Source organism: Manis javanica, chromosome 16 (assembly GCF_040802235.1).
Source record: "Manis javanica isolate MJ-LG chromosome 16, MJ_LKY, whole genome shotgun sequence".
NCBI lineage: Eukaryota > Metazoa > Chordata > Mammalia > Pholidota > Manidae > Manis > Manis javanica.
Genome location: NC_133171.1, coordinates 45,283,223 through 45,308,005, shown reverse-complemented (window position 1 = coordinate 45,308,005; position 24,783 = coordinate 45,283,223). Strand labels below are relative to the sequence as shown.

Sequence of the window (24,783 nt, the reverse complement as noted above, 5' to 3'; positions counted from 1 at the left end):
ACTCCCAGGAAGGTCAGACCTGTAAGACTATCACTTAATAATTTAGTTATAATATCCTTATTTTGTCTGAACAAGCAAGACAATTTAGGCAGAAGGTGGTTCTCACCTTGACTGTTGGGTAGTTGCACTTTCCCATGACTACAACAGTGAAGACAACCTTTTTTTCTACATCAACCTTTATAGTATATTCACAAAGATCAGCTGGCTTTCATACATATGGGGAGACAAATAACTGCTGAGTATTCAGAGAAGAAATTCCTGGTTAATTCGTAACCTTGGACTTGTGTTAAATTTCTTGTGGAAACCCTCCAAAAAATGTTGGGGCTTGTATCTGGCTTCTCTCAAGATTAGGTACATGATTTAGCAGTAAATAAAGACCATGACATCGTACAGTAAAGAGGAGCACGTGACAGGAAAGCCTGGTCATCCATATGGAAGAGAACCATTTATGTTGAGGGAAGACAGTTGCATTTTTAGCTCAACAATGGTTATTCTAAGAAAAGCTTTCCCTTTCTGTGAGCTGTAATTAGGGCTCTGGGTTTTCAGAGAAATGTAACCAAACTCGACAGGTCTCGGGGGCTACTTGGCTAGAGTCCAGTGGCTTACCAGCACGAGCTGCGGGTAGTCACGACACATCTTGATGATGGAGGAACAAGCATGTCTCCTCACGTTTCTCACTGCCCGGGTTCTGGGCGCCTGGGAAGAGATAGTCAACAAACTTGGAGCCACTCTTACAGATGCTGCATAAAGTCATATAAATATGTCCTTCAGAGGAAAATTCACAATCAGTCTTCACAACTGTGGCGTATAATGGAGGGGCATTTATAGTCATCATGAATCCTTGTCTGCTGTTTGCCATAGAGTATCTCTAGTTCTCTAGTGTGGAATACCATATAATATGACCCATCACCTGCCTTTACCAACCCATTCTACTTTTTAAAGACTCTAGACTAAGTGTTAGATATTCATACTTTTGCTCCCAAGAAGTTACAATTTGTTGAACTAATGGTTCTTACCTTACTTTCCTCCACAGTTTCAAAAGTGACAGATGAAAAAAGCTAAGGGGAAGGAAAAAAAAGGCCACTGATGAGTACCAAATGCGTATTTTCAAACAGTGGTTACCATAAAGTTTACAGCAAAACCCCGAGTGTAAATAACACGGAAACAAAAGGGTTTTCAGTTGACATGACAAAGTTTCAGATGTTCATTTTCTCACATAACTGTAAGAGGCTTAAGAGCCATAATTTTACCATCAAACATTTCATAAAGATGAAGGTCACAGAATCCCAGAACAATCCAGGCCACCACTAACACCTGGCAGCAGTGACACCTCTCCCTTCTTCACTTTCTGTTAAAAGTTGAGTAATTTACCTTCTCTGACTCCATCTTATAGCTTTCCATTTATTCTTTAACTCAGTGCAATATGACTGCTGCCCTAACCACTATGGTGGAATAACTTCTAGCAAAGGGCTAACCGAGAAACCCTACGGCAGTCTCTACTTCTAATAGTTTTTGTTGCAACAAATGAGTCTACCTTTTTGAAGTTCTACTGACCTTTGTAATACGACATCTTCTCCATTTCTCTAGCTTTCTCTTTTTTACTTCTTGGGCAGCAGGGGGTGGGAGGGGTGCCTCTCATTCCTTGTCCTCCTCTCCAGTGATGGTGAGCCCCAGGTTCCCTGCTTGAGCCACACATCTAACTCTGAGTACATCTCCCCTTTGCTAGTGCTTCACCTTCACTCTGGGCACTTTTTTGATGCTGCTGCCTTATTTTTTCATTTTATTTTTATTTTTGTAACATCAATCTATAATTACATGAGGAACATTATGTATACTAGACTCCCCCCATCACCAAGTCCCCCCACATACCCCATTACAGTCACTGTCCATCAGCGTAGTAAGATGCTGTAGAATCATTACTTGTATTCTCTGTGTTGTATAGCCCTCTCCGTGCCCCCCCCACATTATGTCTGCTAATAGTATTGCACCCCCCACCTTTTTCCCCCCTTATTCCTCCCTTCCCATCCATCCTCCCCAGTCCCTTTCCCTTTGGTAACTGTTAGTCCATTCTTGGGTTCTGTGATTCTGCTGCTGTTTTGTTCCATCAGTTTTTTCTTTGTTCTTATACTCCACAGATGAGTGAAATCATTTGGTACTTGTCTTTCTCCGCCTGGCTTATTTCACTGAGCATAATACCCTCTAGCTCCATCCATGTTGTTGCAAATGGTGGGATTTGTTTTCTTCTTATGGCTGAATAATAATCCATTGTGTATATGTACCAATCTTCTTTATCCATTCATCTACTGATGGACACTTAGGTTGCTTCCATTTCTTGGCTATTATAAATAGTGCTGTGATAAACATAGGGGTGCATCTGTCTTTTTCAAACTGGACTGCTGCATTCTCAATGCTGCCTTATTTTTATGTCATAAGTTTCTAGATGCCAGACCTTTGACCTCAAACAGGCAATTTATTGTGAGGTGTTACCAGCTACATATTGTACATATCCTTCAAACACTGTATTCAAAACAGAACCCACCCCCTTCTCCCTCCTGGGGTATCCAGTATTCTCACTCAGGTGCTGCGCCACTCCTCAACTGTGCTGAAACCTGAAATCCGCCATGCCGACCTTTGCTTTCACAAGTCCCCTTCCAGTGATCTGATGGCTCACTCTCACACCCTCCTTAAGGCATTCCTTTCCATTCCTCAGTATACGCCACTACTAACTGCAATGCCACACAGGTACACCTGTTCATGTGACTTGCTTCCCAAACAGAGCACTCCTAAAGGGTGAGGCTTCTCTACTGGCAGGGTGCCTGATCCACAGTAAGTACTGGGTAAATGCCTGATAAATTGAGTAAATGACTGTCTGTTGATGAGCTTGTCTCACATGCTTCTAACAACAGTTACAAAAAATAATTAGCCTAAACTTGCCAAAATAAAGTTTACAAAGGAGAGAGAATTTACCTTAGAGAAGACCTGGGGCAGGAACTCTGGTCTGTAGGTGACAAATGGAAAGAGTGCTGAAACATTAGTGAGGACACAGGACAGGATGAGGGGATCCTTCATGTCAAAGTTCAGGACCATCTGCAACAGCTCTATTCCGTCATTAACAGGAATTTCCTGTAATACAGACATGTTAAGAGGGGTGACATGGCTGATAACCACTGTTGGTAAATTTCCTTTAGCTCTAGATTATAAATACATAACATGGTTGCCACATGTGGTTTTATACACTGCTTTTTAACCCTTAAAATTCAAAGCATCACTCCATGTTATTAAAAATTTTCATAAATGATGCCACCATGTGTCACCTCAGGTATGCAGGTGATTCCTACTCTTAGCAGTTGAGAATATATCCAGTTCTTCATTGTAAATAATGCTTAAAGTACATTTTTGTCAAAAAATTTTTGGTTACATTTTCAATTATTTCATTGAATAAGAGACTTTTGGGGATAGCTGGAATTATTGAGTGAAAAGGTAAGAATATTTTCAATTCAAATTGCTTTTCTCCCTTACAGGCTGCATCAACCAATTCCCTACCCACCAATGTGGCCTTCTTACCATGTTCTCAGCAGCAGTGAGTTTATTCCCTAAAACCTTTGCAGTTAGTGAAAAAAGTTTATTTAAATTTGTATTTCTTTGATTACTAACAAGGCTGAATTTTTTTGCATATTTAGTAACTAGTGTCTCCTCTGTATTTTATATCTTTTGTCTAGTTCTCTAGTGAGTTCCAGTGTTTTTCTTATCAATTTATTAAAAAAAGCTTTATTGTGAAATATTCCAGGCTTTTAAAAAGGTATAAGCAATCCTTTAAAAAACCTCTACATGACTGCTTTGAGAAGTACAATGTTGCTGACACAGTGACTGCTCTGTGCATATACCCTTCTTTTCTGTCCTAGATGTGGCCACTATCCTCTATTTGGTATTCACAATTTCACAGATTCCTTCATTTACGTATACTTGTGCCACAGTGTACATGTTCCTGGTTATACAGTACCATGTTTACTTTTGTTGTTTGCTGTTTTGGGTCAACATTATGTTCATAACAATCATCCTTATTTATAGGATAACCCTAGCTCATCTTCACTGCTCTATAAATACAATCTATACAATCTTTTGGTAGCTTTAAGTGCTTTTTCTTAGTTTAACATAAAATGCTTTTACCAGTATTGCTCTGTACACATATAGTTTCCTCAGAGTACAAACTTAGGGGTGGAGGTGCTGGGTTATAAGGCTATGTGTAGTCAACTAGGTATTGTGAAATTATTCTCTGAGTTGTTCTAGCAGTTGTACTCTATAAGTGATGTTTAAGAGATACAGGCTTTTTACAGTAAGGATATTAATTCCATACATATTTATTGTGAATATTGTTCCAAGTTTACCTTTTAAAGTTAGTAAGTTCAAAAAATATATAGTTAAAATCATTAACTTTTTTGTGATTACTTTCATTTTTTGAGTTGGGAACCTTTCCACAAACAGGTAATTTTCTCTATGCTATTTATTAAATGATTCAATCCTTCTCAATTTCTTGGGAAGCTTAAATATGCTCCAGGTTGTTTCTGGTCTGTTTGTTCCAATAAGCAGTGTCTAATGCCATACCACACTGTTTAAAAATACTGCAGCTTTGTATTTTTTTGAGGTAAATCAATCCTCATCTTCAAAATGTGATGTCTTTTCCTCCAAAGCTATTCCCTATATTAATCCATTGCTAAAACTGCTAAAGGCTCTACCCAATTCTCAGATGCATACTACCACAAATAAAAGCTTAGCTAATGCTACTTTGGGAGAGATGAGCAGCTTTTCAAACTTGTTAGCTGAAGAACCTCTTGGTCAGAATCTGTCAAATGATAAAAGCTGAGCTGCTCTGGCTGACCCTGGGGTGAGAGTAGGGATTGAGGGCAGAGAATGAGCAGTTTGCAAAACCACTGGACTAGGCAGTACTCAGCAGTCAGAAATTGACAGCAACAAGTGGGACTATAACAGGCTGAAATCTGTCACTTGCAACTCCTGGGACATATAATGTATTACAGCTTCATTAACAAGTAGGTGAATAATTTCATCTCATATATATTCACCAAACACCTCTCTTGACTAGGAATGCTTCATTCTGACCCATTTCATTTTTCAAGAAAAAAAGGTTTTAAGAGTCAGAGATTATCATTAACAAACATAAATACTATCATCTAGGGAATTCTCCTGAAGAAAAGTAATTGTTTCCCACCCCTCACCATTTGTTCTGACTCCTATCAAATTTCTGTCAAATTTACTCTTTAGCTATGCTTTGTCCCTAGCCATCATCTTTCTCCAATGTACATTCCCAATTTTTTTGTACCTTTTGACCAACTAGTATACTATCATATTCAAGGACTTACTGTAAAACTCCAGCCCACTCAGCATCCCCTGCCCCCAATAGTCTAGCAGTTTCATACATCTTAAAGACACCTACCTGACAAAGTCTGACCGTTTTATTCTCCTGTCTTCAAGCAGTCCATACCCACATTCGTGGATTTATTCAAGGTGTTTAGCTTAAGAATGCCAGGAAAGTAAACAGCAGGGCCATTTCCCTCGATTTAACAAGGGGCTTTCTTGATTTGCCATACTTAACTCTATTAGCTAAGTCCCATCTAAACCTGAAAAAGGGCTAACTTAATAAAAAATGCAGGATCCAAGTAGGGTTTCCCACCTAGATTTTGGGACAAACTGAATGCCATCATTCAAAGTGAAGTGAATCGATATAAAAGTAGATGAATGACCCTAAGATCTAATATGTTAATATGCCCCTTGTGAGAAAAAGTACTGTATCGCACATATCTTCAAGGGACATAGATTCCTTTTTCAACTAATTAGAATGTGAGACAGAATTACCCCCAAATTAGCAATCCAATTATTTTAATGTAGTTAATGTAGTTAATGTTATGCATTGGTATCCAATTAATTAGAGCATCTAAGGTAATGTTATGAGAAGCGTGGTAAGTGACATTAAGTATAGATAACAAGAGCTATTAGTTCAGATTACTCAGGAAAGAGGGACACTGATCAGCCAACATGAATATTCTGATCTATCTGCCATCAATTGAAAAAGATGTTTAATGGCAGTATCTTTTAAAGTTTTCCAATTCATGGTTTCCATGGTCTCCCCTGCAATAGTATCCTACCTGTGCTTCCCGTACTGTCAGGTTCATCTTATTTCCCCTTAAAATGAATGCTAAACATTGTAAGGCTTAGAGTCAGAGGGAACAGAGTTTGGGTCCCAGTCTGCTGTTTACTAGCTATCTGAACTTGAGTATATTACTTAATCTCTCTGAATCTTAGTTTCATGTTCTGAAAAATGCACACACACAAATTTTCCTATACTTCTGCCAATTTTAAAAGGATCAAAATTCTTATGCAATGAGAATGGGGAACAGTTACTTACTTCTTTATCTAGTGTTCGGAACATCTGGTTGATGACACTTTCCAAAAAAAAGGTCATGGCTTCCCACTGCACGAATGAAGGTGAGAAAATGGAGCAAAGGCTGCCTTCTCCAGATCCAGCTATAGGAGAACAGGGTTTTAAAACACACTTATCAATTCTGTAGAATCACAGAAGGTACAGAGGGACAACGGGGCCTTAGAGACTACTTGGTAATTTCAGCTGAAGGAATGGACTAGGAAAATTAAAGAACAAAAAGCAGAGAGAGGTCCCTATGCTGCCTCCACCCCTAACAATGAACTGTCCAAATTCACCTCTCTGGGCCTTGCCTATAACACCACACTAAGTACTGAATAAAAATGTACATCAAAAACAGTGTCTTGCCACTTAGAGGCAACTGATAAATATTAGTTTTTCCTTCCTCCCTTTTTATAATCTGTCCAGGCTGTCTGCATAATTAAGACCCTTGAGTCCATAAAGAATCCTTCTAACAAGGAGCTGACATAAGAACAAAATGTTGCTTCACATCTAGTAGCTTCACAACAATTACAAGCACTACGTCTGGAGAACTGTGTCAAACCTCCAAGTTCACAAATGTCACTGAAGCACATCAAACAAGCATGGCATAGGTAAAAAAGATTTACAGATTACTTTTCTTGCTTCCAGATAGAGCTCCCATTTACTAGCTTCATCTTGGTGCAACACATTTGGGCCTCTGTGAACACTCAAGTTACAAGATACCAGGAACCTTCAGAGTCAGTGAATATGCAAAACTGAATGTTAAATTCCATAAATGCCAGTAACTAGTATACTTGATAACTGATCATTAATATGGAGCTTCTCTAAAGCAGTGACTTACATCTTCTGCTTTATTAATCCTGTCACCCTTGGCATGCATTAGTAAGACAACAGACAAGATAAGGAGTACTGAGAAGTTACCTGGCTTATGCATTTGGGCAAAGAAGGGTTATTTTGATTCATATAAGGTGTTTTAAGGTGACTAAGTGATACGGGAAGTCCCTGTACCACTCCTGTTATGTCTAACAAGACATTCTTTCTGAGTTTCAGAGTGGTGCTTAGCTAGAACCTGGTTGAAAAGCTTTAACAAGGTATAGAAATGCAATTTAAGATAGGCCTGTAGTGAAGTAATAAAATCAACAATGAACTGGCTGTTTTTTAGGAGCATGGTTTTATCCTAATTTAAATAGATTAAAGGTCTGATGTTATCTGCTTTCTGTGTGTGCAAATGAAAAGGCTCACTCCTTAGGATGGAATTGGGCAGTTGGCAAAGCTATTTTTGATATTGCTCAGGTTTATTTCCTATGTACAGTTTTGACACAATACTTCACTAGTTCAGAAATTTAAAAACCTTACAATTCAAGGATCCAGTATCAATAGAAGTTGACAGCTGATACTTCAGCCACTCGCCAGCCATCTGGAAGCTGGTCTTGGGATCCAAACGACATGCTAACCTCATTACCTCTCCTTGTTGGGCCCGGGATGCTGCCAAGAAAGAAACATAAATCAATAGCTGGCATATAATAGGAAGTTAGTTATTGTGCATTCATTTATGCATCCCAGGGGGAAAATGTTTAAAGAGCCTGCTTTGCAAATGTGTGTTCTGAATGTAACACATGTTCGATAAAACTTTGTTAACAAATTTGGAAATCTTCAAAGATAAATGACCTCTGGAAGCTGCCCTACCAGCTAGATCCTATAAGGAGCAAACTACAAGTGGTTTCTCTTTTCTGTTGGAAAAGGAGAGCAGGCTGGTATGGATGTAGAAAAATGCAGCTACCGCAGCAAACAATCTGACAGTTCCTCAAAACATTAAACACAGAATTACCATGTGACCCAGCAATTCCTTTCCTAGGTACCATGAGAATTAAAAATATATATCCACTCAAACACTTGTACACAAATGTTACAGAAGCATGATTATTAATAGCTAAGAAGTACAAACAACTTAAATATCCATTAACTTATGAATGGACAAATCAAACATGGCATGTCCATATAACGAAATACTGGCATAAAAGGCACGAAGTACTGATACACGCTACCATGTGGATGAATTTTTAAAGCATCACACTAAGTGAAAGACAGTTATAAAAGACTACATGTTCTATGATTCCATCTATATGAAATGTTCAGAATAGGTAAAATACAGAAATAGAAAATGGACTGCTGGTTTTGCCCAGGGCTGGGAGGTATGAGGGGAATATAAAATGAAAGCTAATGGGTATAGGGTTTCCTGGGGTCATGAAAATGTCCTAAAATTGACTGTGGTGATGGTTGTACAACTCTGAAAATATGAAAAGCCACTAAATTGTATACTATAATGTGTGAAAAAAGTAAATGAATTATATCTCAATAAAGCTACTGAAGACAAAAACAAAAAACAGAGGAAACCAGAATAGAATTTCTTCTCTTTTTAGAAGACCCACAAGGTTAAGATGGTGTTTAATCATAAATACAAAAAGAATTCAAAGTCCCTTATGTATAGTTATTTCTAAACATCAATGTCCAAAGGCTGTGTGTGTGTGTGTGTGTGTGTGTGTGTGTGTGTGTGTGTGTGTGTGTGTGTGTGAATATTACACCTGGAATGGGTGCAATCCCAGCACCTCTGCAATGGGAAACTAGAGATTAATCAGGCTGCTGTCCAGATTTAGGGCCCTTTAATACAGAACCCCCAAGGTCATGTGCCATGGTTCATAACCACAGATGCCATTCTGAGACTGTGGAGAGAAATTCCAGGCCAGCATCACTCACAGTTGAAGAAAGCATTGAAGTCCTCGTCACTATCAAAATCAAATCGAGAGTATTCACAGCTAGGGCTGTCTGTTTTGGAAGGAAAGCCCATCTGGAAAGAGAAAGATAATTGGGGAAGGGGATGAAAATGGACTTACTAAAAGTAAGAGCTCAAGCACTTAATAATTTAAGAAGAATTAAAAGTTTGCATGAGATATTTTATGACAGATAATTGCTTCTGATTTACTCCAAGTGCATAATATGCTCCCAGTTCCAATAATCCTGACAGACGTAGAAAAGAGAACACTTATTTAATACTCTCTCCCAGGTTCCTCAGGGAGAATTAAACTCTGGAATCACTCAGGATCTTTGCAAATAAAGATGTCCCAAGACAAAGTACTGGTATAGCATGCATAAATAAAAACGAATTGAGAATTATTTGTCTCCTTTAAATGCTAAACCCTGGGAATAAGCATGGAGATTTGGATGGTTCATTCAAAAACTAATGAACACCCTGGCAGAGAATTAGAACATTGTGTACTATGTCCTAGGTGAATTTCTTGAGGCAATAAGAGGACCTTGGATATATCAATGATACCTTAATTAAAAAAAAAAAAGAAGGACCTTGGAATTTATCCCAGTTATTAATTTTACAAATCAAGATTAAGCATCTGTCAGATGCAAGAGCCCTTAGCAGATCTCAGGAAATTCATAATCAACTCTGCTGAGGTCATGAGCAGTCTGCTTCCATTCTTTCTCTTTTCTCATTAACCTTCTCTCACTTGGTCTTTAGAGATAATCAAATATTACTTCCTCTCAGAATCTTGACTGCCTTCCTTTCTGCTTTTAACCTCTGAAAAGCATTATATGGCAGATAATTAGATTATATGGTCATTGTTACTGCTCTTTTCCTACCACTTCTTTTTCCTAGCATCTAACCCAGTACTTAGCACATTAAATACTCCAAAATTTTAAATGGTATATATAATAACCAGTATGGACTGCTTTTTTCTTCAGGAGTAAGAGAATAATATGCCCAAGGAAGGAATCTTAGTGACCAAGACAGGGCTGTCAGTGACACCAGTCTTAAGTCTTCTTATGTGCATTCATCTACATTCCACATATTTAGATTCCCATTGCATACCTTGACCAAGTTAGTCATAGAAGCACGAAGATATTTTGGTATTATTGCTAACAGCAAAGGGTCACGAGATAGGATCTCATGCCGGAAGAGGGCTCCCCAAGTCATCTGAGTTGAAGAGCGTAGAAACTAAAGGAAAAGAAAGAACAGGAAAACCTCAGTTTAAGGATTTGGATTTTATATAACCACAACTATTACCTAGCCCAGCAATTATCAAGTATAGTTTTCCACGGAAATTAATCTCTATTATACTTTAAAACTCTTCATACTCTAGTACAGCAGTAATGACTGCTGTGGACCACACATTAGTAAGACAGACTGTAGCTCAGGTGCAATTCCTGGAGAGTAAGCTGAACTCTACCATTTTTTTTAATGTAAGCAAGGATATAGGAATCTCAGGGTTATATTATAAGGAAAATCTTGAATTAGATGAAATTAATTTTACAATAACACAATCACTTTTGTATTTAAAACATCTTTAGTAGCAAATCACCTGAGATATACCTCATATCTGATTGAGCATCATCAGAGTATTACCTAAGGGAAAAAGCTGCTGACCTAGGTAATACAACACTTGACTCAGGAAGACTCATCAGTTGTCTTAATGAAATGACACTATAGTTATTCTCTACAGTGTTAAGAGTCACATTTTAGACATGAGGTGCCAATTACTTCAGGCCCTAGTGCTTGATTTGGTTTACCTAACTATAATTTTGAGAAGTTACCTGCAAAAAGTTTACCTGACTTGGATGGGTTGTAAAAGCAAGAAAAGATTCCAGGTATTTTCCAAAGTTTGCTGGTGTTTCTACATCAGAATCCATGCCCTGAAGGACAAAAAGACCACTACATTATGGTGGTGGGGAGTGGGAGTGGGGAGTAGGAGTGGAGTAATAAATACAGGGAACATAAACCCTCAAAAATTTCAGTTTTTAAAGTACTTTATACATCCTTGTGGCCTAAAGAAAGCATAATTTCAAGGGCTAAAAACAGGAAAGCTGTAATACCTCTGTAATCATCATCACTGAAACCCATTCTGGAACAGTAAAACAAAAGGAGTATTCATTTCAGAAATCGCAGAAAGAAGAAATTCCTTTTATTTCTTCACACCTGATGTAGTCACATCTCTGTGATCAACCTGTTACATAACCACTTACGTCTGAAGCTCTATCCTAACGATTCAAGACACCACAAAAAGGTATAACATCAAATGCAAAAGACTGTAACAGTGTCCTACCTTTCAACCTATAAGACTTAGTATTATGTATTTCCCTAAAGAGGTATTTGCAGGGCAATCAGAATAAAGTTTTCCTCTATGATCCAATAATATATCCTTCAGATTTAGGAAGAGAATTCTTTACTCAAAGCCATAATGTTTCATGATCTAGTGGAACTTTAAAGGGTAATACACTCAGTAGCAGATGTTCTGCAAATACCAACACTCATAAGAATAGCAATATTGACTTACAGAACAACATAAGTGAATGTTTATATTAATAATATAAAAATATTTACATCATTGCAGCCCTATTAAAATAAGATAATCTATAGAATATTGAAATAATCGGTAGGGCAATGCCCCATCAGGCTAAAATTAATGGCATGTCAACCCCTTATACAAATATAACTTTCTAAATGCTCTCCTCAAATGGCCCTGAAACTCTCCAGAAAGTAAGTGCTCACCAGCAATGCACAGAGCTGATTGCCCAGAGCACACAACACCTGACAGAGTCTCTTCAGGAAGACATAGTGTTTTTCTACTAAGCCTCCTCCATCAGCAGTCCTGTAAGAGAAAAATAGTATGATTAGCTGCACATCTAGAAAACCAAAGGGATTTCCATCACATGGAACTGTATGTGATCTGTGTTTCAACATTCAATTTTTAGTTGATTATTACAGTTACAAAAACAAAAACAAATATTGAAAGACTGATGAGGACTAGGGTTCAATGCAATTTCATCCCTCAAGAGATACTCTAATTTTGGGCATTATATGGTCCTTGGGTATTTGGGGATAATAATGTAAACTCTGAGCATGACTCCATAAAACAAAGCATATACTTAAATGCATAAAAAGCTGCGCAAAAAGACAATGGTTGATACCCAGGGTGGATTTAGATCCCTAGGGGAGTATGTAACAATTCCTTATACCACTGACAAAATTAAAAGGGCTATAATCAAGAGAATGAAAAGACAAGCCACACACTGGGGAAAAAACCTGCAAAAGACACATCTAAATAAGGACTGTTATCCAAAATACACAAAGAACTTTCAAAACTCAGTAAGAAAACAACCTGATTAAAAAATGGGGCTGAAGACCTTAACAGACATCTCACCAAAGATACACAGATGTCAAATAAACATGAAAAGATGTTCCACATCATATGTCATCAGGGAATTGCAAATTAAAATGAGATACTGCTACATACCTATTAGAATGGCCAAAATCCACAACACTGACCACACCAAATGCTTTCAAGGATTTATAGCAACAGAAACTCTCATTCATTGCTGGTAAGAATGCAAAATGGTACAGCCACTTTGGAAGATAGTTTGATATTTCTTACAAAACTAAGCATACTCTTATCATATAGTCCAGCAATAATGCTTCTTGGTATTTACCCAAAGGAGTTGAAAATTTAAGTTCAGATAAAAAACCTACATGTTTACAGCATGTCAAACTTGGATGCTTATAGCAGCTTTATATGTACCTGGCAAAACTTGGAAGCAACCAAGTCATTCTTTGGTAGATGAATGGATAAACCTTGGTACATCCAAACAATAGGATACTATCCAGGGCTAAAAAGAAGGTAGCTATCAAGTCATGAGACATGGAAGAACTGTAAATGCATGCTACTAAGTGAAAGAAGTCAGTCTGAAAAGGCTATGTACCATATGATTCCAACTATATGGCATGCTGGAAAATGCAAAAGTATTAAGAATGTAAAAAATTATCAGTGGTTGCCAGGGGTTGGGGTGGAGGAGGAGGGATGAACAGGCAGAGTAATTTTTTGGGCAGTGAAACAGTCTGTATGATACCATAATGATGGATACATATTATTACACACTTGCTGAAACCCATAGAATATACCCAGAGAATATAAAACACCAAGTGTGAGCCTTCAGGTCAGCTATGGACTTTGGATGATTACTATGTGTTAATGTACATACATCCAGTTTAACACATGTACCACTCTGGTGGGAAATGTTAATAATTCATATTATCACATATAGGGGAGGCCATACATTTGTGTGGCAGGTGGGGTATATAAGAAATCTCTGTACCTTCCTCTGAATTTTGCTGTGAACCTTAAGTAAGACACGTGCCTCACTGCTCCAAAAGAAATTAAGTCTTAAAAAGAAAACCTAATACAAACATAATTTTGCATCTCATTTCTCTAAGTCACTTAGTTCAGATCCGCAATCCTGTATCTGCTATTTTAGAATCCAGATAGCTCTTTAAATAAAAAATAACTTATTTGGTGACAAAACCTGACTTGAAATGAGGTGAGACTATTCACAACAAAAATTAATAATGACTAGTGTGGACAGCAGCCATATTAGTGTCATAGAGGTAGCAGAATATAATGAAAAAATTATGGGCCTTGGGGTATGTGAGACTCTAGTGATGCCGAAGGGCAAAATGGCATTATGATCACAGGCTCTAAGGTCTGACTGCCTGGCTTTGAATCACAGCTTTATTAACCAATACCAGTAGCACAGAGAAGGGACACTTCAGTGTGAATGTCATGGTCTCTATGGAACAAGAAATGGGCCTTGAAAACAGTAACTACAGCAGTGAGCCAAAACAGATGTTATTAATTTAATAAACAAGACCCATTAAAAACAGAGCTGTAGTCTCCACTGGAAAGAAAGCACTCATAAGAATTGTATTAGAATGGACAGTAAGAGATTTTAAGCAAGACACGTGCCTCACATCTTTTCACTTCTCTTTGAGACCAAGAGTTTAAGTGAAGAATATCAAAAAGGTTGGGGAAGGGGGTTGCAGGTTGTGACAGCTTCAACTATTTATAATACAGTTTTACCTGACTCCCTGGTAAGAAACACATAACAGGAAATGCTTTAACATTCTCTACAGCAATTAGAAGAAAATAAGCAGAAGCCATTATTTTGGGACACAGCATGTGTTCACACGTTTTATGCATACATTTCTCATTGAACACATTGTTCCAGCTGCTTCCAAGAGCCTCAGCACTTCAGGCATTGATTGCTTTGATGAGGAGAGCAAAGAGGAGTATCTGGAGTTCTGCACTCAAGGCATGCCCTGGGATATACTCTGGTCCAGCAGATCAGTGCACTCTCAGGCCTAGTCACCAAGGCTACTAGGAGGCTTAGGGTTCATCAGAAGCAAGACAAAGAGAATCAAGGAGATGAGTTGTCTGGGGAGAAAGGGGAAAACTGTGAAAGTGAATGGGTGCTAAGTCAATGGCCACAACTTATTTCCAGCATAAGATCTTCAAAAAAGTTAAACAGTCCCTTAAAGATGGCCTGATTTTCCTATTAAAAACACTGTTGTTCACTGACTGCCAACATTCAGACAGGAACTTCAGATATAGCCAAATAAGATATAAAAATGACAAAATTAGAAGATGCATAGAAAAGTAGATACTCACTGTGCAGCAGAGAGTATATAATGCATGGCAACATCTCCAAATAAGACCATCAACGGCTTTCGGTCTTCCAACTTGCCCTAGACCCAATTTTAGGGAAACACAGGTAATACAACTATATTATTAAAAGCCTCCATATTACCATCTTCTTTACCTACATAGTCAAATATACTGACTTAGTAAGTAATTTCTCACATAGCCCCAGGGCTGACTGACACTGGGAAAGAACAACTCTTTAAAACTAAATCTGGATGAGACTAGTTTTTAAAAAAATGTGTTGGGCAATAATGCTGATATGAAAGCACAGTAAATTATACCTGACAGTGATATTCCTATGAAGGTTACTACCCCATTTGTTAGCCAAGACACATATAAAGCCAGCATAGCCACCATCTAAGATTCTCTGATATAACACTAAATGAATTTTAAACTTTAGTATTACTTCAATCTCATTTCTTAAGTGTGAAGTAGCAAGACTCATAGCTATTTCAAGGACAAAGTACCTCAACAAACCTCTGTATCTTCTGCCAATGAATCTCTAGAATATGGGCTAACTATTGTCCAAAGGGGTTGGAGGCAGGTAGTTAAGTTGTCACCAAGGAAAAAAAAACCTTACCTTTAAATGTCTTTCTGCCACAACATACAAAATAAACACACACGTACATGCTTTAGAGACTGAGGATATAAGTCACTTGGAAGTGCTAACTTACTTTCCTGCTCACTGCTATGAGAAGACACTCAGCTGCTCCCAACTGAAGTTCCTGTTCGTTCAGAAGCAGACACAGCATCTCCAGGAGCTTACAGTTTTCAGCAGTGATGTGACTCATGGACACCCAGTCAGTGTAGCCTGCTAGAGTATTCAGTGCTGCAACTCCTACGCGACAGTTTGCTTGGGCCTGTGTGAAAAGAAATACGTTTTGAACATTTAATCCTCACTAATAGACTAGGAAGCTGTGGTTATACCTGAGTGCCTTCTATTATCTAACTCTAAAAAGAAAACTCTCTTAAAAAAAAAAAGAAAAAAAAAAGCCCTCACATAACTGCCGCTGATAGGGAAATTCAAAGGTTTTCTTCTTATATCATCACTTCTCAAACAACAGCATTCTTAGCGTTTGTCAGTGAGACCACAATGGCATGTGTGGCCATGTTATCTCTTTCAAGAAATCTCAAATACTGTATTTTTAACTCACTTCCACCATAGCTCAGTGCTCAAATCAAGGGTGAGGTCACCCTCCACTAGGTGTATGCATCCCTGTACCTGAAAGCCTCAAAGCAATCTCATTCCAATTCCACAAAGAGCTCTTACCTTTGACTCCTGAGAATTATCTGTCTTCTGAAAGAAAAGAAGTATAAGGATCCAGTGTTTTTAATGAGCAAAAGGCTATGTAGTAACTTTCCACCCCATAATCAAGGCCCTTGAATAATGATTTTCAAATACAAAAACTCAACTTTTAATCTTGGAAAGAATACAACTATACTAACAACGCATGACTGATAATCCCCCTAGGAGGACAGGTTATTTTAATTCTAGCAGTATGGACAGAAAGTTAATATTTAAAGAGCTAATACAAATTGTAACATTAAGATCCACAAAGACAGTTTCAAAGCACACAGTTTACAAAGAAATACAACAGATGAACAATGAATAAGGCTCAACATTATTAGCGATAAAAAAAATATGGTTTAAAACAAAATATTAGCATTTTTCCATATTAAAACAAAGGCAAATTATAACTAGTAAAGGTATTTTGAAATGATGTAATGTTAATGGAAAAAAGCAAGAAACAAAATTAAATTAGTACTATTTATGAGCATGTATGTATGGACATAACTATAGGAAAATTATGTACACAAAAAACTAGATGCTAAATAGATACAAAATAATGTCTGTTTAGTAGATGGACACTTTGAATTACATATCAAATTTCATAAAAATATACAGTGCTTATAATTTACATGTGTAAAAAATTAGTATTTTCCTGAGGAATTTCTGCAATTAAGAGTAACTCCTAAAAACAGTTAGAGGAGAACACAAGCAGAATAGCAACTTCTGAAGTACCTGAAAACTTACCACCATTGAGATCATAAAGGATTTGTTTTATGAATCCTTTTCTCAACTTTCAAAAACACTTTACAAAATAAAGAACAAGTATTTAGCCTCCATCATCAGTGGTCAAGTAGAGGGGTTGATGGGGAAGAGATGAGTAGAACCCTCTCACCAACACCTACCAATATCCCCAAGAAGGAAAAGGGATCCAGGTGGCAACAGCAAAGTCCAGCCTTTACCTCCCCTCCAGCAAACCCTCATTCCCATGGATCCCCCAACCCCCCTACGATGGTGCAGGAGACAGGTGATGGGACAGGGAGAGTGAGCCTGCTCATCCCATCATTTACCATTCAACCTGCTCCCCAACTGGGAAGGTGAAGGAGTGGAAGTAGAGTAGGAACTATGAGAAAACTGTTAAATTCTAGGAACAAAAGATGGCTCTTGGTGTGCTCTGGTCCTGCAAAGTGGCAGCTTGGTTTAACAGACTAAAACAACTGAAACTGAGGATGAAGAAAAACACCATAGTAGACAGGTCTCTAACTTGTGTCCAACAGTCACCAATCAGCCCTGCTCTGGCATACTGGCTAGATTTCCAGGCCATCTAAGTATTCATAGTTTGTCACCTTCTCCTAAGGGATAATGAAAAGAAAAGCTCCCTTACTCTCAATATATTTAGGTTTTTAAATGTAAATTTTTTTTTTTGAAAAATCTTGGAGAGGTATTTTTGGGGAAAGAGTCCATTCTAGTAAAAGAATGGGACTTGAATTCCACCGTAACCATTCCTTAGGGAATCTTCAATAACTGCTCTCTGACCCTTGGTTTCCTCTTCTGTAAAATGAAGACAATACTTTCTGGTTCTTAGGGTTGTTTTGAGGCTTAAATAACACAAACAAAATGCAAACAAGTATATAGCATATATTGGGTACTCACTCTGAGTTCCTAACCCTAACAGCTCAGAGGACCTTCCTGACATTTGTGTTAGTATCTAGCACATCTCTGAAAAGAGATGTAATGAAGCTGCCATGGGCATAAAAGATAACTAATTTTAGTTAATCCTATTCTGTGAAATAAGCACCTACAAGAATTTTACATCAGGGTCTTCAACCTTGGTGTTACTGACATTTCGGGCTGGGTATTTCTTTATTGCTGGAGGACTGTCCCATGTGTCATAGAATGTTTAGCAGCATCCCTGGTCTCTGTCCACTAGATGCTACTAGCAATTCCTAGTTCTGACAACCTGGGGGGTGCAAAACTGCCCCCTGTTGAGAACCACTGTACTAGATTAACTTTTGAACTGCCTTCTTCTGAAGATTCACTGCAAAAAATGATGATGGTTGAAAAGACAGTACCTGGCTTGCCCTTTTCAGCAGAAGAAATACCTCATCACCAAGCATAAATGGCAGGTATCCCTGCTTTTTGAAAGTCTGTGTCATACTACTTCACCTACATTAGTATCTGTTTTTGCTAACTGGAAGAAATCCAAGAGGATTTTTGCTTTTATAAAAAAAGGCAAAAAGCAAAAGGAGTGTTCTGCATTTGTTATGCAGCAATTCATTACGAGGCAGTGCGCACCTGGAGCAGCAAGGGTGACAGACACTGTCTCAAGCTCCTTTTCTGGGAACTACACTGAGCATCTCAGCACCGAGCCGCCATAGTTTTGACCTTTGTGAGCTTCTGTGCTTTATCTCAACTTATTTTGTGCAACCATTAGCAAGATGTGTCCTAAGGTATCAGAAAAGCCTCAGAGAGTTATTTTTAGAGTCTGGGAGTGCTCTAAAATATTCCCATGTAAATGAGTGGTAATTGCTTCTTTACCCCATTTCAGCTAATGAAGGGCTTCATGCGATTGCTCTACTTTTGGAAACTGGGGGAAACCTGTACCAGGAAGTTAAGATCAATAAAACTTGACAGCTTCTACTTCAAAAGGGACCAGGACTAAATGGGACATCAAAATTTACCAGGGATATTACCCTAACCTATCAGAAATCTGGGCTTTCAAATATTAAGAATTAGCCTCATTTTATATTATTTAAATGATTTTATTCACATAAAAGGAATTTCCACAGAAGAAATACAGATGGCCAATAGGCACATGAAAAGATGCTCCTCATTGCTAATCATCAGGGAAACGCAAATCAAAACCACAATGAGATATCCTCTCACACCAAAGAGAATGGCCACTATCAAAAAGAGAAGAAATACCAAACATTTATGGTCAATTAATATATGATAAAGGAGCCATGGACATACAATGGGGAAATGACAGTCTCTTCAACAGATGGTGCTGGCAAAACTGGACAGCTACATGTAAGAGAACGAAACTGGATCACTGTCTAACCCCATACACAAAAGTAAATTCAAAATGGATCAAAGACCTGAATGTAAGTCATGAAACCATAAAACTCTTAGAAAAAAACATAAGCAAAAATCGCTTGGACATAAACATGAGTGACTTCTTCATGAACATATCTCCCCAAGCAAGGGAAACAAAAGCAAAAATGAACAAGTGGGACTATATCAAGCTGAAAAGCTTCTCTACAGCAAAGGACACCATCAACAGAACAAAAAGGTACCCTACAGTATGGGAGAATATATTCATAAATGACAGATCCGATAAAGGGTTGACATCCAAAATATATTAAGAGCTCACACACCTCAACAAACAAAAAGCAAATAATCCAATTAAAAAATGGGCAGAGGAGCTGAACAGACAGTTCTCCAAAGAAATTCAGATAGCCAACAGGCACATGAAAAGATGCTCCACATTGCTTGTCATCAGAGAAATGCAAATCAAAACCACGAGATATCACCTCACACCAGTAAGGATTGCCACTATCTAAAAGACAAACAACAACAAATGTTGGTGAGGTTGCAGAGATAGGGGAACCCTCCTACACTACTGATGGGAATGTAAATTAGTTCAACCATTGTGGAAAGCAGTATGGAGGTTCCTCAAAAAGCTCAAAATAGAAATACCATTTGACCCAGGAATTCCTCTCCTATGAATTTACCCTAAGAATGCAGGAGCCCAGTTTGAAAAAGACATATGCACCCCTATGTTTATCGCAGCACTGTTGACAACAGCCAAGAAATGGAAGCAACCTAAGTGTCCATCAATAGATGAATGGATAAAGAAGATGTGGTACATATACACAATGGAATATTATTCAGCCATAAGAAGAAAACAAATCCTACCATTTGCAACAACATGGATGGAGCTAGAGGGTATTTATGCTCAGTGAAATAAGCCAGGCGGAGAAAGACAAGTACCAAATGATTTCACTCATCTGTGGAGTATAAGAACAAAGAAAAACTGAAGGAACAAAACAGCAGCAGAATCACAGAACCCAAGAATGGACTAACGGTCACCAAAGGGAAAGGGACTGGGCAGCAGGGGTGGGAAGGGAGGAATAAGGGCAGGGAAAAAGAAAGGGGGCCTTACGATTAGCATGTATAACATGGGGGGGGGGGCATAGGGAGGGATCTGCAACACAGAGAAGACAAGTAGTGAGTCTACAGCATCTTACTACGCTGATGGACAGTGACTGTAATGGGATTTGTGGGGGGGGACTTGGTGAAGGGGGGAGTCTAGTAAACATAATGTTCTTCATGTAATTGTAGATTAATGATAATAAAATGAATTTTAAAAAAAGAGAAGAAATAATAAGTGTTGGCAAGGATGTGGAGAAATGGGAACCCTCCTATACTGCTGGAGAGAAGTTGGTGCAACTGCTGTGGAAAGCAGTATGGCAGTTCCTCAAAAAACAAAAAGTAGAAATACTGTATGACTCACTAATTCTACTTCTAGGAATTTATGCAAAGAACCAAAATCCCTGATTTGAAAAGATATATGCACCCCTATGTTTATCACCACAGTATTTACAATAATCAAGGTATGGAAGCAACCAAAGTATCCATCAACAGATGAATGGATAAAGAAGATGTGGTACATATACCCAATGAAATATTATTCAGCCATAAAAAAGAATGAAATCCTGCCATTTGCAACAACATAGATAGACCTACATGGTATAATGCCCAGTGAAATAAGTCAGGTGGAGAAAGACAAATACCGTATGATATCGCTTACTTGTGGAATATAAAACAAAGGAAAACAAAATGAACAAAACAGCAGTAGACTCATAGACACTGAGAACTGGCTGGTGGTTACCGGGGGCATGGGGAGGAGATACGGTGGGCGGGGAGGGTGAGGAGAATAAAAGGGGCACAAAAATTCTCAATCATAATATACGTCAGCCATGGGGACAGTAGTACAGCATGGAGAATATAGCCAATAATTCTGTAATATCTTCCTATGTTGACAAAGTTACCATACTAGCGCAAGTGAGGATTTAATAATATGGGTAACTGCCGAACCACTGTGTTGTATACTTTAAACCAATAAAGACTGTATATCAACTATACTTCAATAAAAAATATTACAAAAGGAATTTTTTTAAGTAGACATGGAAACTTATGGAACTGAGTTTCTTAGAAAATTAGTTCCAATCTTGTCATCTGTTTTTTTCCTAATAAAATGGCCTGTTCTTTTGCTGAAGTAGACACCTTAGTTCCTTTCTGAAGGATTATAACTTTAAACAAACAAACAAAACACACATTAGAAAATAGAACTTTGGGGAGGTGGGGCATCCCTTACCACTTCCCGGTACTTGTTTACATTTTCTTGAAGTGTGTTAAGTAGGAAACTGAAGATCTTTTCCATGTTCTGGGTTAATGTTTGCTGGATATCCCTTCTTCTTTGAGGGGGTAGTGTCTGAAAGGTCACTACATCCTCTGCCAGACGCAAAAGGATGAACATCACTAATTCTGTCTGTGTTTCCTGTATCAACAGAAATAAGCTAGTTAAACTAAATATCTTTTTCATTCTATGTATGCCCAAAGGACCTTTCTGCTGACAATACAAAGAAACCCCTGAAGAGCACAAAAACCCCCACAAAAAACAAAAACCCGAATTATTACAGCTGTATTTCATACCCCTTGTTTGGAAAGAGTGTCCAATTCTATTAGCATGTCAGGCCAGTGCTGTGGCCACTCACGCTTGATCATTTCTACTACAATTCGAGATAGAACATCTTTAATGTGGTTCTCCTCTTCCAAAATGTTCAGTGTCCCCTGAAAAACAAAGAGATATTAAGAGGTCTGTAAGACTGATTTCAAGGGAGAAAAAACCCTGGGTTGTGAAAAGTGTACAAAATTCATCAGCAGGCCTACTTTTTAACTAAACAGAATAAACAAACCTGTTCTCCATGTCTGAGTCACTTGTCCTGCATTCTCACTAATTATTCTTCCCACTTTAAGTTTTAGTGAGGGCTGCACCAGCTAATAAAACGGCTGACACAGAGAGCAAGGAAGACATCACTGTTACCCTTTCCAAACTGAAAAGACTCTCATATCAACTGCATCACTGTGTAAGAGGGCCAGGGTGGAATAGTATGGAAATAAAGAATATGTTGTGAGGTTGTTAAATGGGAGAATTAGGGGCACAACTGAATATTTTACCAATAGTTCTAGTATTAAAAGATACAGAAATACTATCACTGGGACTCTCTTTTTCTGAAGTTTGCTATCAAGTTTAATGAATTATGACTTCTTTCAAGTTTCCCCAGAACTAGCAAAATATAAATCCTAGCTAAGTTAATTAATAATTTTGAAGGGATTTTTTCCTATTAAAGGACTTTGGAGATAAAAAGGTGAAAATTCCACTTTCAACCCCTTTTTATGAAAGAAAAAAAAAAGGCTGTGAATTTTAAACATGTGTAAAGCCATTATTTTAACTCCCTAAACAAATTCATCCTATTTTTTAGAATCATATGGTAGTTCAGTTTGGAATAAAAGGAAATAAATAGCAAGGTATAATCTAATTTAGTTCTAAGAAATCTTATTCATTTGCTGAAAATGTTTCATCTCTTCTGCCCTATCTTTATAATTTTAAAAATAGAAGTCAACCCATAAGGGATTAATTAAACCTAGAAATGTGATGAATTATGATTTCTTGTGATGGTGGTTCTTTTTACTTTGAAGGTAACATGTAATATACAAAGCATGCTGTTCCAGCTGTATAGAACCAGTGAATTTTTACACAAATGCTATACTGAAGGGATCACACTTTGTCTAAGTTACCTCAGAAACACCAGTCTTCCAACCCACCATTCCTTACATTTGCAATCAGCTCCATGACACTGTTCTTCAGATAGACCTTCTCCAATCGAGACATGCTGTTCCACCGAAACCTGGCCACCAAAATGCATGAAGTCAAAAGAACCATGTTAGAAGTCTTCATGAGAGACTACCTTTGATTCCTGTGTTAGATTACGCTGGCCATGTCATTAAGAAATTATACTTTCGATTTTGTATCCTTCAAAGAACAGAAACAACCAAATGTTTTTGGTCCACATTTAACGCAAATACTAACAACAGAAAAATTCTTGAGGAAGACTTCTATACATAGGCAGTAGACCATTAATTGGCATCCACAACACAACATCTGTGCACAAATCAACTTTTCTTGATTTTACTGACAGACCAAAAGCAAATACACATCTGAGATAACTGCTTTTCAGAAAATACAATCTTGAATCTTGATACTAAGTACTGGCTTACAAAGTAATAATGCAATTCCAGAAAAGCTGTGGCTAAGTCTTAAAAGCTTATCCTTCTGACAGTTACTGGGGGTAAGGGACTCAAGTTGGGAAGGGTTTATGGTTACTCTCATATAACCCTGCTTGGGGTTTACCATTCAGGGAAGGCCCACTCTCAAACTTAAAGGAAAAAAATTGAAAGGCACAATGCCTAATCGGAAATCTGTGTACCTATATATTGTATTATTCTAAAGAGACTCTGAGGTCTGCTGATATTAGTAGGAGCTCAGCAAATGCTGGCTGAATGGCTATCGGCTAATATTTGTAGAATGCTCACTATGTACTCTGCACTTTACACAGATGAAGGAACTGTAGGGAAAGGTTAAGTCCTGAATGAGAGCTCTCGTGAGGCTGTGATCATCTCTTGGGGATCATTCGCTTCTTCTTGGGGAATGCTCTTTTCTACTCACCTAAAGAGTAGCTCTATGAGTTACGTAAGAAATAAAGATTTGATCTCTCATTGACTTCAGTGTTAATGTCCAAAAGCTCCTTACTTGACAACGTGTTCCAGGATCTGAAGGCCAAAGTGTCTGACAATGGCAACTTGTGTTTTCTCAGCCAACCTCAAGCCACAGGGGACACAGATAGGGCACTTTTCCTTGAACTCCTCACAAAACTGAAAGAAGAAAAGTTAGTGTTTCCCTTAGGAGTCAACAAAGAGAGGGGACTAAAAAAATTGCATTTTAAGATTCCAACCTGAGCTATATTTTTAAGTTGCAACATCTACATCAATATTATGTGAGTAAAGAACAGATCAACATTCCTTTCACTTTGATAGTTCCAGATTTCCTAATGCTGTAGCCAACTAATGTAAAAAAAAAAAAAAGACCTAAATGAGCAAAATATTGTTAGATACACACCCCTAAATTACATAGGGGTGAAATGACAATTTCTAGGATTTGCTTTATAAACCTTTTCTGAAGGGAAAGGATAAAGCAAATGTGGCAAAATCTTTATGACTGCTGAGTTTAGGTGACAGGTACAGGGTCATTGTAGTATTCTATTTTTGTGTCTGTTTTTAACATTTTATAATAAATACCAAACTAACAGATCCAACTGTTTCTGATTCCAAGTTCTGTGCCATACTTTTATATGTTGTAATTTCCTCAAAGTGATGCTCACCCTACTTTACGAACTTTCATC

The 24,783-nt window shown here is 37.9% G+C and overlaps 1 protein-coding gene across 2 annotated transcripts in view; it reads right to left on the bottom strand.

The window, feature by feature from the left end:
- The window catches only part of XPO5 (exportin 5), a 42,661-nt gene that overhangs the window by 16,785 nt on the left and 1,093 nt on the right, over positions 1-24,783 (bottom strand). The window contains exons 2-17 of one of the 2 annotated variants that reach the window (XM_017676263.3): positions 24,135-24,256; positions 23,160-23,232; positions 21,977-22,114; positions 21,639-21,821; positions 16,241-16,267; positions 15,645-15,830; positions 14,938-15,014; positions 11,988-12,087; positions 11,048-11,131; positions 10,311-10,436; positions 9,188-9,278; positions 7,790-7,918; positions 6,419-6,537; positions 2,968-3,123; positions 1,017-1,058; positions 607-696 (exon numbers count right to left, since the gene is read on the bottom strand). In XM_017676263.3, the coding sequence (XP_017531752.3) occupies positions 607-696; positions 1,017-1,058; positions 2,968-3,123; positions 6,419-6,537; positions 7,790-7,918; positions 9,188-9,278; positions 10,311-10,436; positions 11,048-11,131; positions 11,988-12,087; positions 14,938-15,014; positions 15,645-15,830; positions 16,241-16,267; positions 21,639-21,821; positions 21,977-22,114; positions 23,160-23,232; positions 24,135-24,256 (1,743 nt within the window). The remainder of the gene's footprint in view (positions 1-606; positions 697-1,016; positions 1,059-2,967; positions 3,124-6,418; positions 6,538-7,789; positions 7,919-9,187; positions 9,279-10,310; positions 10,437-11,047; positions 11,132-11,987; positions 12,088-14,937; positions 15,015-15,644; positions 15,831-16,240; positions 16,268-21,638; positions 21,822-21,976; positions 22,115-23,159; positions 23,233-24,134; positions 24,257-24,783) is intronic. The other variant, XM_073224658.1, reaches the window with a different exon arrangement.